We start from the raw sequence: 15,341 nt of genomic DNA, 5'->3' as shown, positions 1-15,341 counted from the left end.
TTTCTTTATAAAACTTTGCCATACTCGTAGAATAAGTTAAAACGTATTTTTTTGCTATAGGTCGCGCACCAAAAATTGAAACAACACGTAAGCAAAGATTGTATACGTTTGTTGCGCATATACAATCTTTGCTTGTGTTCAAGACTTCATCTGGCAACTTCTGATTGATTTGTATGTTCTGTTCTAATATTATTACATCAGTGTTAGTATTATTCGCCTCAACTTTCGTTGCGCGACCTATATTTTTTCATTACTTCAAAATTATTTTGAACATTTGTTTTTCTGTTTTAGCCTGTTTCTACATAATTTTTGTGAACTTGCTTTAAATACTCGTTTCATTTCTTTAGACCACCATTAAAAAGTCGACTGATTTTCCGGCAGATCATTTTTCATTCATGGTATCTTAAAATTTTATATCGAAATAAACTTAAAGCTTAACAACTGTAAAATGGAGCTATGTGAACCAATAAGCAAACCGAGAACATAATGGACTTTAAAGTTTTAATTACAATGCAATGAAACCATAACGTGCTGGGTGGGTACTAATTCACTTCCGTGACTCGATACAAATCGCCATTGTTATCCAGATTTGTACAACTATTCTAACGCGGTCAGTTCAACGGACATCATGTTCATTGTCACCAACGTGGATTTTAATTTACTTTTGCCCATCGAACCACCCGACGAAATTGCAGAAAGTGCTGCGAAGATAGCAATCTACAACTTTCAATGGAGTTACACAACGTTCGTGCTTTTCAATTCAACAGTCGCTGTTAGTAGTGTAAGACTATTTTTGCGTCTATACAAAAAAGGACAAATTATAGGAAATGGATCATTTTATCCTTCCTTTGCTGAGACAACAAGACAATTCGTTCTATTCGGCACCGACCTTGACAACATTGAATTGATGTTGAACTGGATGAAGTCTCATAAATTCGACAACTCGGGTAATTTTATCATTCTCTGTCTATCTAAAACGCCTCAAGAATGTGATGAAACTAGAGCTGTGAACATGTTTTGGAACCATAAAATAGTAAACGTCGTTTTTATGAAACAGCCAACGAACGAAGTGACCGGATATACGTATTACCCTGAAGAAAGTTGTCACATTCACAGACCGGCCAAAATGGACTCAGTGCCGTGCCCTAATAACAACACATGCTTCGGAATATTTCCTGAGAAGATGGGTAACTTACATTGCTGTCCGCTTATAGTCACCACTTTCAAGCAGATGCCGTATATGAACATAACAAATGGGATACCACATGGTGCGGACGGCGATCTATTACTTCTCATCGCTGAGCGTCTAAACGCGACCCTGAAAATGATGACCCCTCAAATAGGAACTGGCTGGGGGAGTCTCGGTGTCGATGGCGTATGGACCGGATCTCTAGCAGACTTATTAGATGATGTCGCAAACTTTTCCATGACATCAGCTGCAATCACCCTAGCCAGATTTTCACACTTCCAAATGTCAAACGCATATTACTCAGTAAATGTCGCCTGGATCACGCACCCAGCTGAAAAGAAGCCTGCATCATTGAAACTGTTTTATCCCTTTCAAACATTGTCGCAGATTGTATTGGCTATTAGTTTAATTTTCGTCGGCATGTGTGCTTGGTTTGTCAATAGCAAATATTGGCCGACGCATAATTCTGAAGAAGTAAGCAAGTCTAACGGAATACTTTTCTATTCTTGGATGATATGTATGGGACTGCCCTCTACAAAACTGCCTGCAAAGAAAGAATTTCTATATCTGGCTTTAATTTGGATATGGTACTGTTTCCTTATAAGAACACTATACCAAGTTTGCCTTATTAACTCCTTACAGGGGAACTTTTATTATGGTGAAATTAATACTATTGAAGAAGCATATGACGCTAATTATTCATTTGGTGGAGGTCTAGCTCTGAAAGAATACTTTATTGATTATCCATTAGTTTATGACAACTGGAAAAATATTAATCCTTCTGACATAGTACCAACTTTGATGAACCTATCAGGAAAAAAGTTTGTGCTGGCCATGAATTTAGAAACTGCGAAATCGGTCATCAAGAAACATAATCTGTCTGTACATATTCTACCGCAAAACATTGTGAATAGCCCAACGGTGATCTTTTTTAAGAAATTTTCACCTGTCGCTGAATCTATAAACATAATTTTGAGGCGCTTGGTTGAATCTGGTTTGACGGAGAAGATATATAAAAAATATGCCAGTAAAAAGACTTTAACGTCTCAAGGCAACGAACCCATTACTTTGGAGCACTATACAGGGTGCTATGCTATTCTTTTTGTTGGATGGGCTGTGTCCTCTGTAGCATTTATGATAGAATTATGCCATAGCCACTTTATAAGATGGAAATGCCGTGTGAGTGTGAAATTTAAGAAGAAATTCCATCGTAGTAAAATCGAAATTTAGTGTGTGAGTACTTTAGATGTAGATACTTAGGTGCTATAGACCACCTCTATCGATAAAACATGAAGAAAAAATGTAACAAGCTAATATTTTAACGATGCAATTTTACAAAAAACTGGTATTGTAATGTTGTAAAGTTAAATCATTTCATCCATAAATATCGAACCGTCCATTTTCATAATTGCTCACTGACTGATGACGAATTTATACCTAGGAAATTATTTTATCTATTTATCTACTATTTCACTTTTTATAACAAAGCAACATGTAAAATCGCAATTAGAAGCTACATTAACACTGTTATAACTACTATGTAGCGGATAACAGATTGCACGGCATTTTGCTTTATTGCTACAACTGCAAACATGGACGTCGACGTGTATTCGGATAAAATTGAAACATCTGACAATCCCAATGATTTGGTCGGTGAACTCGAAGATCCAGAAGCTATAGTGAAGATTGGTACTATAGCAGCAAAAGTAGCCTTCTACAATTTCGAGTGGCGGTTCGTTACACTTGTCATGTTTAATACCATGCTTAATATCGGCGTAGACAGGCCTGGCTCACTCCGCGCGGTACATCCGATAATTACCTACAGCGAAGCGCCCCGCCGGCGGGTATTATATCAGTCGAGTGTCACGCGCGCGCCCGTCAGGACGCTGGCGTGCGTTGTAGTACCTAATTCTATGATCGAAGTATTATTACAAAATGGACATAAAGAGAATGAAATATTATTGTGCGGCGTTCGGGTGTTTAAATTCGAAAAGAAATCTACCGGATTTATCTCTTTTTTCGCTTCCCAAAGGTGCTGAAAGGTATGTTGGCCATGTAGGTGATCAATAATTCTTAGGATAGTATAGGAACCTAACCTACCATGACTACTGCTCAGAATGCGTTCGTTCGTTTCAGCAAATTAATGACGTCCACTGCTGGACAAAGGCCTCTCCCAAGGTTTTCCATAATGAATGCGTACTTACCTACATACGTACCTCATTACAAATAAGTATATTAATTATTTTTTTACTAGACACTACTAGACAGCAACCCTAACAGCGTAAGAAGAGTTCAGAGGCACGCGATAGAAAGAGAAAAAACTTGTAGGTGAATAAAATTGTAGGTACGTAGTGCTGTGCGAGCTGAATTCCACTGTATCGCGTCGTAGCAAGACTCGCATTTATTTAAATCGTCTTGCGGAGTAATCCTTCTGTACCTGTACTATTACTTATTCTGTGGCGTAGATCCATTTTTAAGGGGCTACAATCAAACGGTCTATTTAAAACTGGGCAAGTTCATCCCAAAACATCGTATACATGTTCCTCAATTTGTTATCTTTGGACAAGAAACCACAGAAATATCAGAAACTTTGCAGTGGCTAATCCAGAACCGATACGACAACACTGCTATGTTCCTTATAATCTGCTCATCTGCGAGTTACAAATGTGATGAACATGACATATTTAATACATTTTCACGATTGTACATGCCAAATGTAATTTATTTGAAACCAACTGAATATGGGAGTGAACCTTTGGTATTTACCTATTTCCCGGTGCTCCCAGGAAATTGTAGGAACAATAAGCCGATACTAATAGAACTTTCCAACTGTAACAACGACGTTTGTTTCAAGAATTTGTATCCGGAGAAATACAGTAACATGCATAAATGTGCCTTTATTGTATCTACATTGGAGCAACCTCCATTCACGCATCTTACAAACGGAACGAACGGCACTCTCGTTCTATCTGGTGCCGATGGTGACATAATAAAACTTCTTTCAGAAATACTAAACGCAACATTAGTGATAAGAACTGCAGAATCCAATGAATGGGGCTATTACAAAGATCATAATTGGACGGGATCCTTAGGGGACGTGTTCAATAAACGAGCTCACGTTTCATTGTGTGCAGCTCCTCTCACTCCACAAATCAATGGGAATTTCCAAATATCCTTCACGTATGCGAGTATCGATATAGTATGGGCAACAAGATTACCTGCCCTTAGTCCATCGTATGAGAAACTGTTTTATCCTTTAAAAGTTGAATCCAGAATAGCTCTGTTTTGTATATTTGTTGTCATAATATTAATGAACTTTTTCATGAATACTAAATTATGGGAGGATATTAGACACATATTAAGTATTGGATCTACTCATTTTAGTTTATTTTTTTATTCGTGGGCAGTGTTTTTGGGAATGCCTCTGGTTAGACTACCCTCGAAAGTAACGTTAAGGGTCATAATTCTCAGCTGGATATGGTTTTGCTATATTATAAGAACAGCGTACCAGGCTGCGCTTGTAAGCTCTATGAAGGTTCTATTGTATGAGGATTACCTGCAGAATTTCGATGAGGTATTAAAAAAGAATTATCCTTTCGGTGGATTGCAGTCATTATGCGATTATTATTCGGAAGATGAAACCGTATTTGAAAAATGGGATATTGTACAATTTGGCGAATCCCAGCTCATTCTAGATGAACTATTAAATGGAGCTTCTGATTTTGTTATAGCAGTGAACAAAGAGTTCATGGTACACAGCATGATGCGGTACAATGGCACAAAACGACTGCAAATATTGCCTGAAAAAATTGTCAACAGTCCAGCTGTTTTGTATTTCAAGAAATTCGCCCCTCTGCGAGCTTCAGTAAGTCATATTTTAAGTAAAATTGTGGAAGGGGGCATCATAGACATGATTTACTCTCATTACTTGGATCGAGGAGATTATTTATTTCACCACGAAGAACTCCAAGGTGATGAACCTTTAAATCTGAGCCATGTCAGCAGTTCTATGATCATATTAGTTATTGGTTGGAAATTATCCATCCTTTATTTTGTGGTAGAAATATTAAGTAAGAAATTAGAGAGAAGATAGTTTGAAACGATTAATTAAGATTCACAACCGACACTTTTAGGTAATTAGTACTGTTAAATTATTTAAACTAAAATAGGTAAGTGCCGCCAACGCAAATCATTTACAAGCCATTTGGTTAATACGGCTTAACTGCACAAAGTTTGTTAATTAACTTAATAGACGCTTTTAGAAAGAATTCGTTTTATAACCTTACAAATTAAAGTAATTGACTTTTTATGCTTTTCTCTTGATACCTTAACTCTTTGAAATGTTTCTTTTTGCCTTACATTTAAAGGTACTTTTAACTATCGAACTTTTAACAAGATACTGAAACGTGTCAATAGATATGATTCTTGAAACTTATTTCCTTCTCAGGTTCTGGTTTAGGTAATCGTTGTAGGAATACCAAGAAAGTATTTTACATTATTCCATACGCCTTAAAAATAAAAGGCACTGAAAATGTGAAACAGAACTATCATAAGAATGCAAAATTGCCTGGACGTGTTGCCAAGTGGAAACTATTATTTATATTTCTGGTACTCGGTGACACCGGCGTCATGTCTGCATAGATCGCTAGCCAAAGACCAATTTCTTAACGGGAAAACCCATGTTTATCTAATTCTTATTGAACCAATCACTAAATTCCTGTTGACTCTTTATTAAAAAAAAGGTTCATTGTGTTAGGTAGGTACGTTTCAGTCAAATGAAGTCCACTGTTGGACAAAGGCCTCCCCCAAGGTGCGCTGCCCGCATCCAGGTACTCATTTCCCGCGACCTTCACCAGAGCGTCGGACCACCTAATAGGAGGCCTGCCCAGACTACATCATCCGGATCATGGTCGCAACTCGAGAACTTATCTACCCCAGCGGCCATCGTAAGGCTACGATCTCTCTCTCTCTCTCTCTCTCTCACTCACTCTCTATGAGCTCTACCTAAGCTAAAGCGGAGTATTGTGTAGAATAAGATATTTACGAACACCTCAATAATAAACAGTGGAATGAATTGTATGAAGTGCTTATTAACCTACCTATCACTTCATTTATTGTTAGAAATATAAGTCGGTAGCAAGAATGACTTCTCGTTATGATTTTAATATTATTATCGCACATTGCGTAAGCAGGCGACGAAATAGGAATCGAGATAATGGTCGTCAGTCCCATAAAAGTAATGCACTTGGCTACGCTGCTGGCATGGGGTGCAATCGGTCATTGGACGCAGCGATGGTAATAGGACTTGGCAGTCTCCACAAGTTACACATGCCTAATATCGCGTTTCAAGGCTTATTGTCAACTACATTATACACATTTATAGCCTATATAGGTACTCGTAGTATAGTGGTCTAGTCAAGAATACTAAAATTATGAAAACCTTAGGAAATATAGAGGTCCTCGATTCATGTTATTATCCTGTAGTTAACAAAATTACAGCAAATCATTTCTAATATTTAAGTGTTTAATTTAACATCATAGGATTGTAATAAAATGCGGGAAGCTGTTTGCTTGTTCCAGGAAAATTATCTGACCATTTACTTCCTAGGAAAAGCAATTACCGCCTAATTTAGTTGTAGGTAATAATAAAATTATTCAAATCAAAATATTAGTTCATCATCTCGTAATCAAATTCAATGTTGCTTTTTGTTTCATTCGTATTTTTCATCGTTTCACTTTTGATTATTATATTTAGCATGCAAAATATTCATAGGTATATTTTGAACCGAATTGCCTGTCTACTCTACTTATAATATAACCACTGTAATATTTTCGTTTTTACTTTATGCAGTTTCGATCATATTTCTTTGAAAAACAAGAGTTATTTTATATTTACATACATACAACAAAAGCAAGAAAGTTAATAACGCATGCGCGTCGGGGTTCCTCTCGAGCTACAAAGTAAAGGAGTATTTTGCTCAGTCGAGGTGGTATATCAAGTCGGTTCACACTGGCCACTTTTATTCCTTCGCGCGGCCCTCTATACCACGAAAAACTTTTTCTACAATTGGGCTGGATTTGCCAGCAATTGTCTGTGTATTCTGTGAAAAAAAGAGTGAAAGTTTACCACGTTTCAAATAATTGTTAAAATGAGTTATTTCAAAGTTCTTATTCCCGCTTTGCTGATATGCTTCGTGTGTGCGAAAGGTAGGTAAACTTAATTTATTTTTGTAAGTCTATGGTGGTTGAATGACCAAATTCTTAACTAGTTAAAAAAAGTTTACTCGCTTTTGTTTTTAATTATTAGGTTTTTAATTAAACCTATTACTTTGAAGAATTTTCGCATTTTGTAAAAGGTCCAAATTAGAAAACCACGTACAATACTGAACATAAATTGCCTCCATCGAATAAGCTTTTCCCAAAAATATATTGATATTGCAAAATGCCTTCACAAAACTGAAGGATTTAAAACTTGATTGGTAAGACGTGTTATTCGTAGTCTAAAGTTGCCTACAAACACCCTTTACTTATTTACTTAGTTTTAAATTAAACCGACACCAGACATGTGAAAGTAAATAAAAGCTTGTAAAGGTGCATTTACGTGAAAACATTTACGTGTTAATCGGTCAGTGTATAGGAAACGGGGCGCTATGGGGCACGAGACTTAGAAAAATTTTTTTTTGAATTTTTGGCTTTTTTTGCCGGGAATGTTTAGAATAGATAAAAATAAGACTAATCTTCAGATAACTTTTTTTTCTAGGACCAACCGTTAACTTTCTAGAGCCAATTAAAAGTGCGCTATCAACACTTAGAATAATTTCGACGAGTTTTTTTTTTCTTCAATTATTCCTTGTTTTCTTGCAAGAATCGCATAGAAGACGTAAAACAAAGCACAAAAGCTTATATGGTCTACCTCTCTAAAACAAACGCTTTCAGATTTAGAGCCAATTAAAGGTGGCTTCCGACACAGAATAATTTCGATCAAAAAATGTTTTCCCGAAAGTGGCGATTCTTTTGATGCCATCATGTAGGGGACCTCAAACCAAGAAAAAAAGGTCATGTACTTCATCCCCGTAGGACCAACCCCCGACCCTCTAGAAGCGATTCAAGTTTTACGGTTTTTCCAAAAAGTTCTAATTTTCGCAAATCTATGCTGTCATCGTCTAGAGGATGTCGAACCAAGGAGAAAAGGTCATGTAGCCCAATCCCGTAGGACCAACCCCCTCCCGTGTAGAGACGACTGAAGTTCTAAAGCGTGCTTGTATAGGAACCGGGGCGCGACACTTAGAATAATTTCGATCAAAAAATTTTTTCCCGAAATTGGCGATTCTTTTGATGCCGTCATGTAGGGGACCTCAAACCAAGAAAAAAAGGTCATGTACTTCATCCCCGTAGGACCAACCCCCGACCCTCTAGAAGCGATTCAAGTTTTACGGTTTTTCCAAAAAGTTCTAATTTTCGCAAATCTATGCTGTCATCGTCTAGAGGATGTCGAACCAAGGAGAAAAGGTCATGTAGCCCAATCCCGTAGGACCAACCCCCTCCCGTGTAGAGACGACTGAAGTTCTAAAGCGTGCTTGTATAGGAACCGGGGCGCGACACTTAGAATAATTTCGATCAAAAAATGTTTTCCCGAAAGTGGCGATTCTTTTGATGCCATCATGTAGGGGACCTCAAACCAAGAAAAAAAGGTCATGTACTTCATCCCCGTAGGACCAACCCCCGACCCTCTAGAAGCGATTCAAGTTTTACGGTTTTTCCAAAAAGTTCTAATTTTCGCAAATCTATGCTGTCATCGTCTAGAGGATGTCGAACCAAGGAGAAAAGGTCATGTAGCCCAATCCCGTAGGACCAACCCCCTCCCGTGTAGAGACGACTGAAGTTCTAAAGCGTGCTTGTATAGGAACCGGGGCGCGACACTTAGAATAATTTCGATCAAAAAATTTTTTCCCGAAATTGGCGATTCTTTTGATGCCGTCATGTAGGGGACCTCAAACCAAGAAAAAAAGGTCATGTACTTCATCCCCGTAGGACCAACCCCCGACCCTCTAGAAGCGATTCAAGTTTTACGGTTTTTCCAAAAAGTTCTAATTTTCGCAAATCTATGCTGTCATCGTCTAGAGGATGTCGAACCAAGGAGAAAAGGTCATGTAGCCCAATCCCGTAGGACCAACCCCCTCCCGTGTAGAGACGACTGAAGTTCTAAAGCGTGCTTGTATAGGAACCGGGGCGCGACACTTAGAATAATTTCGATCAAAAAATGTTTTCCCGAAAGTGGCGATTCTTTTGATGCCATCATGTAGGGGACCTCAAACCAAGAAAAAAAGGTCATGTACTTCATCCCCGTAGGACCAACCCCCGACCCTCTAGAAGCGATTCAAGTTTTACGGTTTTTCCAAAAAGTTCTAATTTTCGCAAATCTATGCTGTCATCGTCTAGAGGATGTCGAACCAAGGAGAAAAGGTCATGTAGCCCAATCCCGTAGGACCAACCCCCTCCCGTGTAGAGACGACTGAAGTTCTAAAGCGTGCTTGTATAGGAACCGGGGCGCGACACTTAGAATAATTTCGATCAAAAAATTTTTTCCCGAAATTGGCGATTCTTTTGATGCCGTCATGTAGGGGACCTCAAACCAAGAAAAAAAGGTCATGTACTTCATCCCCGTAGGACCAACCCCCGACCCTCTAGAAGCGATTCAAGTTTTACGGTTTTTCCAAAAAGTTCTAATTTTCGCAAATCTATGCTGTCATCGTCTAGAGGATGTCGAACCAAGGAGAAAAGGTCATGTAGCCCACCCCCGTAGGACCAACCCCCTCCCGTGTAGAGACGACTGAAGTTCTAAAGCGTGCTTGTATAGGAACCGGGGCGCGACACTTAGAATAATTTCGATCAAAAAATTTTTTCCCGAAATTGGCGATTCTTTTGATGCCGTCATGTAGGGGACCTCAAACCAAGAAAAAAAGGTCATGTACTTCATCCCCGTAGGACCAACCCCCGACCCTCTAGAAGCGATTCAAGTTTTACGGTTTTTCCAAAAAGTTCTAATTTTCGCAAATCTATGCTGTCATCGTCTAGAGGATGTCGAACCAAGGAGAAAAGGTCATGTAGCCCACCCCCGTAGGACCAACCCCCTCCCGTGTAGAGACGACTGAAGTTCTAAAGCGTGCTTGTATAGGAACCGGGGCGCGACACTTAGAATAATTTCGATCAAAAAATGTTTTCCCGAAAGTGGCGATTCTTTTGATGCCGTCATGTAGGGGACCTCAAACCAAGAAAAAAAGGTCATGTACTTCATCCCCGTAGGACCAACCCCCGACCCTCTAGAAGCGATTCAAGTTTTACGGTTTTTCCAAAAAGTTCTAATTTTCGCAAATCTATGCTGTCATCGTCTAGAGGATGTCGAACCAAGGAGAAAAGGTCATGTAGCCCACCCCCGTAGGACCAACCCCCTCCCGTGTAGAGACGACTGAAGTTCTAAAGCGTGCTTGTATAGGAACCGGGGCGCGACACTTAGAATAATTTCGATCAAAAAATTTTTTCCCGAAATTGGCGATTCTTTTGATGCCGTCATGTAGGGGACCTCAAACCAAGAAAAAAAGGTCATGTACTTCATCCCCGTAGGACCAACCCCCGACCCTCTAGAAGCGATTCAAGTTTTACGGTTTTTCCAAAAAGTTCTAATTTTCGCAAATCTATGCTGTCATCGTCTAGAGGATGTCGAACCAAGGAGAAAAGGTCATGTAGCCCACCCCCGTAGGACCAACCCCCTCCCGTGTAGAGACGATATTATTACCACCTAGGTAGGTAGGTAGGGTCATTGCGCTGGTTTTCCGTCCAGCTCCTGTTTTCGTCCATTTGACCGAGTTGCCACAAACAAATACGTAAAATTTGAATACAAAGCTACCTTTCCGTGCAAGTTTGAACTTATTGCAATCTATAATATCTAAGCAACAGTTCTACCTACATACAAATGTAATTTGACAAGTAGTGACTCCAAAAAACCCTACAAAAGTTGTTGCTGGATACAGGTACTGAAAACGTCATCGGGTTATAAAAAATGTGCCGGCGGTGAACTTTCACGGTGAGTAGGTATATTATATTTTATTTACTGTTTTAGCTACTTTATGTAATGTTTTTGGCATAAAATATGTCTAATTAATAGCATAATAAACACTATTTTAAAGGTTTATTAAAGTTTTTGTACAAAAATCTTAGATAAATGAAGTTGACTAATAATAGGAAACCCTAACACCTAGTAATATTTTGTAAAGATAATTTTTTTTCTTCCAATATGATCTTCATTGCTATTACTTTAAAAAGTTTAGTTTACGTCCACTTTTTCACAGTGTTATACGTTATACTTAGGTACCCACTATTAAAAGGATGTGGACGGAAACTAAAAACACTAAAAACCAGATTGTGACAGTGACGAGAACCGGCGCAATGACCCTACCTACCACGTGTTGCGATAAAATTATTAGGATTAGGTACCTAAGAAGCGAAGCCGCGGCCGCGGTCCGATAGAAGCTACACTTGGCGTCAAACTTAGATTAATAAAGCGCGTCAAATTAATCGCACCTCCCGCGACAAACACTTTCAAACGGCAAACGTATGTACCTATCCCCACATCCCACCAATATATTGGTATCATTCTAAAGCCTAGATCTAATTAAACTTCATTTCATTATAGGAAAGGTTTTTACCTCAAAAATGTGTCTTTAGAAGGATCCAGTGTCTCTTTTTAAAGCGACAGGTAGTTACGCTTGAGCCAACTTTTATGGTTATAAATCTGTTTTGGGATTTATCGCTATTCGCTATCCATCTGTTAAAGAAGACGTCGAGTGTAGTTGGCCAACAGCGAGCGTGTCAATATTCTACCTAACCTATCACAATAATAGAATGCTACATCACTGCCTACGTTCTACAAAAATCTTCCATTCCTATCTAGCTAGCTAGGTAATGCAGGCTAAGTAGCCTACCGTTTTCGTTAATTTTATTCAATCATCAAAAATGCATATAAAAATTATCTTCATACAAAATCATTAAACCACAAAACAACTTATTGTCCCTGTAGGATAAGCATCAGGGTCAGGTTTCTTTACTATTATAAAGTTTTTATTTATTTTTGGTAGGATAGACTAGGAGCTGACTAATTTTTTTAATCACCTATGTCATGTTAATATTTATTTGAAAAAATATGATTAAGTAAAATATGGGATTGAATCATGTGCCTACCTATTTATTCAAATTAAATAATAATCGTGTAATTGTATTTTTTATACTAGTAAGTATTACTTTTTTATTTCTCTACTTATCAAAATTATAATCCTGGCGCAGACGGGTAAAAATGATGAAACACTCAAGGAAGGATATTTTTCTGTTTAATAGGTTACACCTCCAATATGGTTTGTAGTTTTGTGTACAAACAAATACGTGCGGGCCGCGGTATTACGTTCAGCGCCGCGGCCATAGTAGAATCCGCGGCATAGCCACGCGAGTCCTTCTTAGCAACGATATTGTCGGTGTGTGCGTGGGACGACGCATACGTACGGGCGCGCTCACAAACAAAAACAGTGCTTAGATTGTCACCCTTAAATCTCGTTGGGTACCGCTACGCGTAAAAATGTACTCAATTATTCCGCCTATAGAGTCTAGACTTGGGTACTTCCTGAATGAATGATACAACTGAAGTAAGAAGAGTAAAACATAGGTACAAAGAGCGAGACAGATGCACGGCCCGGATCGCGTGACCCCGGTCAGAGTTCAAGCTAGTTTCGCGCCTAATCCAATCCAACTTTAATATTTGAGACAGTGCAAGCGGAAATATTCTTTATTGACTAGGAATTAAGACTTATTTTTTTATGGTTTCAGTATATCTCGGAGGTGATTTTTAAGTAAAGTTTGTTTATTTTTGTAATTTTTGCTAGTTGAATACAACTTGTTTTAATATTATTATTGTGACCGACCGAATTTATTGATTTTTAATTACGCCAACCTAAATTTTTGACTGCCGATAATCTCCAGCTCCAGCTCCTAAATGTTTGATTTGTAGTCATTACAACAATAGATAATACATAAGCAATGCAATTTAACTGAATATGAAGTAGTAGTGAATAGGTAGATACCTACTACATCTGCTGAACTTGTTTGTTGTCAAAACTAGGTAGGTACATGAAGTTTGTTCAATGCCGATAAATTTTGACATGGCCGATGATGATGAGATATTTTGAAGGTGTATCTACTTGACGTAGTAAAAGAGTTCGCAACTGCGCTAAATAGCTCTTAAATTCATAATAAGAGTAGATAGGTACCTAAAACTTTATTTAATCTTACTTAATCTATATATATAAAAATGAAACCCGTTTCGCGTTGTCACGGCATCACGTGTGAACGGCTGAACCGATTTCGATAATTCTTTTTTTTTAATGTTTGTGGAAGTCCAAGGATGGTTCTTACGGAAAAAAATATTAAGAAAATCTCTACGCTAAGGCGGTACGAAGTTCGCCGGGTCAGCTAGTCTAAAATATATAACTCAAAGGTGACTCACTGACTGACATTGTGATCTATTAACGCACAGCCCAAACCACTGGACGGATCGGGGATCGGGCTGAAATTTGGCATGCAGGTAGATGTTATTATGACGTAGGCAAGTAGGCATCCGCTAAGAAATGATTTGACGAAACTAACCTTATGGGGTAAGGGGTACTATTACCACTAAGTAGGTACTTATTTTGTGCCCACGCTTACGAAGTCGCGGGCGGCCGCTAATCCTACTAATATTATAAATGCGAAAGTTTGGATGTCTGGATGGATGTATGTTTGTTACTCTTCCACGCAAAAACTACTGAAAGGATTTTGATAAAACTTTACAGCAGTCGTTTTTATAACCCAGAATAACATATCCTACTAATATTATAAATGAGAAAGTTTGGATGATTGGATGTATGGATGTCTGGATGTTTTTTACTCTTTCACGCAAAAACTACTGAACGGATTTTGATGAAACTTTACAGATTATCCTACCTAATATTATAAATGAGAAAGTTTGGATGTATGGATGTCTGGATGTTTTTTACTCTTTTACGCAAAAACTACTGAACGGATTTTGATGAAACTTTACAGTACCTAATCCTACTTAATATTATAAATGCTAAATTGGATGTATGGATGTCAGGTCTGGATGTTTGTTACTTTTTCACGCAAAAACTACTGAACGGATTTTGATGAAACTTTACAGTAATATTATTGTTTATAATCCAGAATAACATAGGCTGTAATTTATGACGATCTGTGACAAATGAATTTTCACGCGGAAATTAGAACTTTTTGGAAAAACCGTAAAACTTGAATCGCTTCTAGAGGGTCGGGGGTTGGTCCTACGGGGATGAAGTACATGACCTTTTTTTCTTGGTTTGAGGTCCCCTACATGACGGCATCAAAAGAATCGCCAATTTCGGGAAAAAATTTTTTGATCGAAATTATTCTAAGTGTCGCGCCCCGGTTCCTATACAAGCACGCTTTAGAACTTCAGTCGTCTCTACACGGGAGGGGGTTGGTCCTACGGGATTGGGCTACATGACCTTTTCTCCTTGGTTCGACATCCTCTAGACGATGACAGCATAGATTTGCGAAAATTAGAACTTTTTGGAAAAACCGTAAAACTTGAATCGCTTCTAGAGGGTCGGGGGTTGGTCCTACGGGGATGAAGTACATGACCTTTTTTTCTTGGTTTGAGGTCCCCTACATGACGGCATCAAAAGAATCGCCACTTTCGGGAAAACATTTTTTGATCGAAATTATTCTAAGTGTCGCGCCCCGGTTCCTATACAAGCACGCTTTAGAACTTCAGTCGTCTCTACACGGGAGGGGGTTGGTCCTACGGGATTGGGCTACATGACCTTTTCTCCTTGGTTCGACATCCTCTAGACGATGACAGCATAGATTTGCGAAAATTAGAACTTTTTGGAAAAACCGTAAAACTTGAATCGCTTCTAGAGGGTCGGGGGTTGGTCCTACGGGGATGAAGTACATGACCTTTTTTTCTTGGTTTGAGGTCCCCTACATGACGGCATCAAAAGAATCGCCACTTTCGGGAAAACATTTTTTGATCGAAATTATTCTAAGTGTCGCGCCCCGGTTCCTATACAAGCAC

General features: G+C 38.6%; 2 protein-coding genes across 2 annotated transcripts; both read left to right on the top strand.

Moving 5' to 3' along the window:
- Positions 1 to 628: 628 nt before the first annotated feature.
- On the top strand, positions 629 to 2,419 carry LOC135074181 (uncharacterized). Its single transcript, XM_063968482.1, has one exon. The coding sequence runs from the start codon at positions 629 to 631 to the stop codon at positions 2,417 to 2,419; it is 1,791 nt and encodes a 596-aa protein (XP_063824552.1).
- A 362-nt stretch (positions 2,420 to 2,781) lies between these two features.
- LOC135074179 (uncharacterized) lies at positions 2,782 to 5,380 on the top strand. Its single transcript, XM_063968481.1, has 2 exons — positions 2,782 to 2,977; positions 3,655 to 5,380. Exons 1-2 carry the CDS (start codon positions 2,782 to 2,784, stop codon positions 5,280 to 5,282), a joined length of 1,824 nt encoding a protein of 607 aa, XP_063824551.1. The 3' UTR covers positions 5,283 to 5,380.
- The last annotated feature ends 9,961 nt before the right edge of the window (positions 5,381 to 15,341 follow it).

Source organism: Ostrinia nubilalis, chromosome 8, assembly GCF_963855985.1.
Source record: "Ostrinia nubilalis chromosome 8, ilOstNubi1.1, whole genome shotgun sequence".
Lineage (NCBI taxonomy): Eukaryota > Metazoa > Arthropoda > Insecta > Lepidoptera > Crambidae > Ostrinia > Ostrinia nubilalis.
This window is presented reverse-complemented; position numbering and strand designations above follow the sequence as displayed.

Bases quoted from the DNA above. Each gene is read 5' to 3' on its own strand.
- LOC135074181 (XM_063968482.1), top strand. From the start codon at position 629: ATGTTCATTGTCACCAACGTGGATTTTAATTTACTTTTGCCCATCGAA.
- LOC135074179 (XM_063968481.1), top strand. From the start codon at position 2,782: ATGGACGTCGACGTGTATTCGGATAAAATTGAAACATCTGACAATCCC. The intron at 2,978-3,654 runs GCTCACTCCGCG...TCTGTGGCGTAG, and splicing joins TATCGGCGTAGACAGGCCTG to ATCCATTTTTAAGGGGCTAC.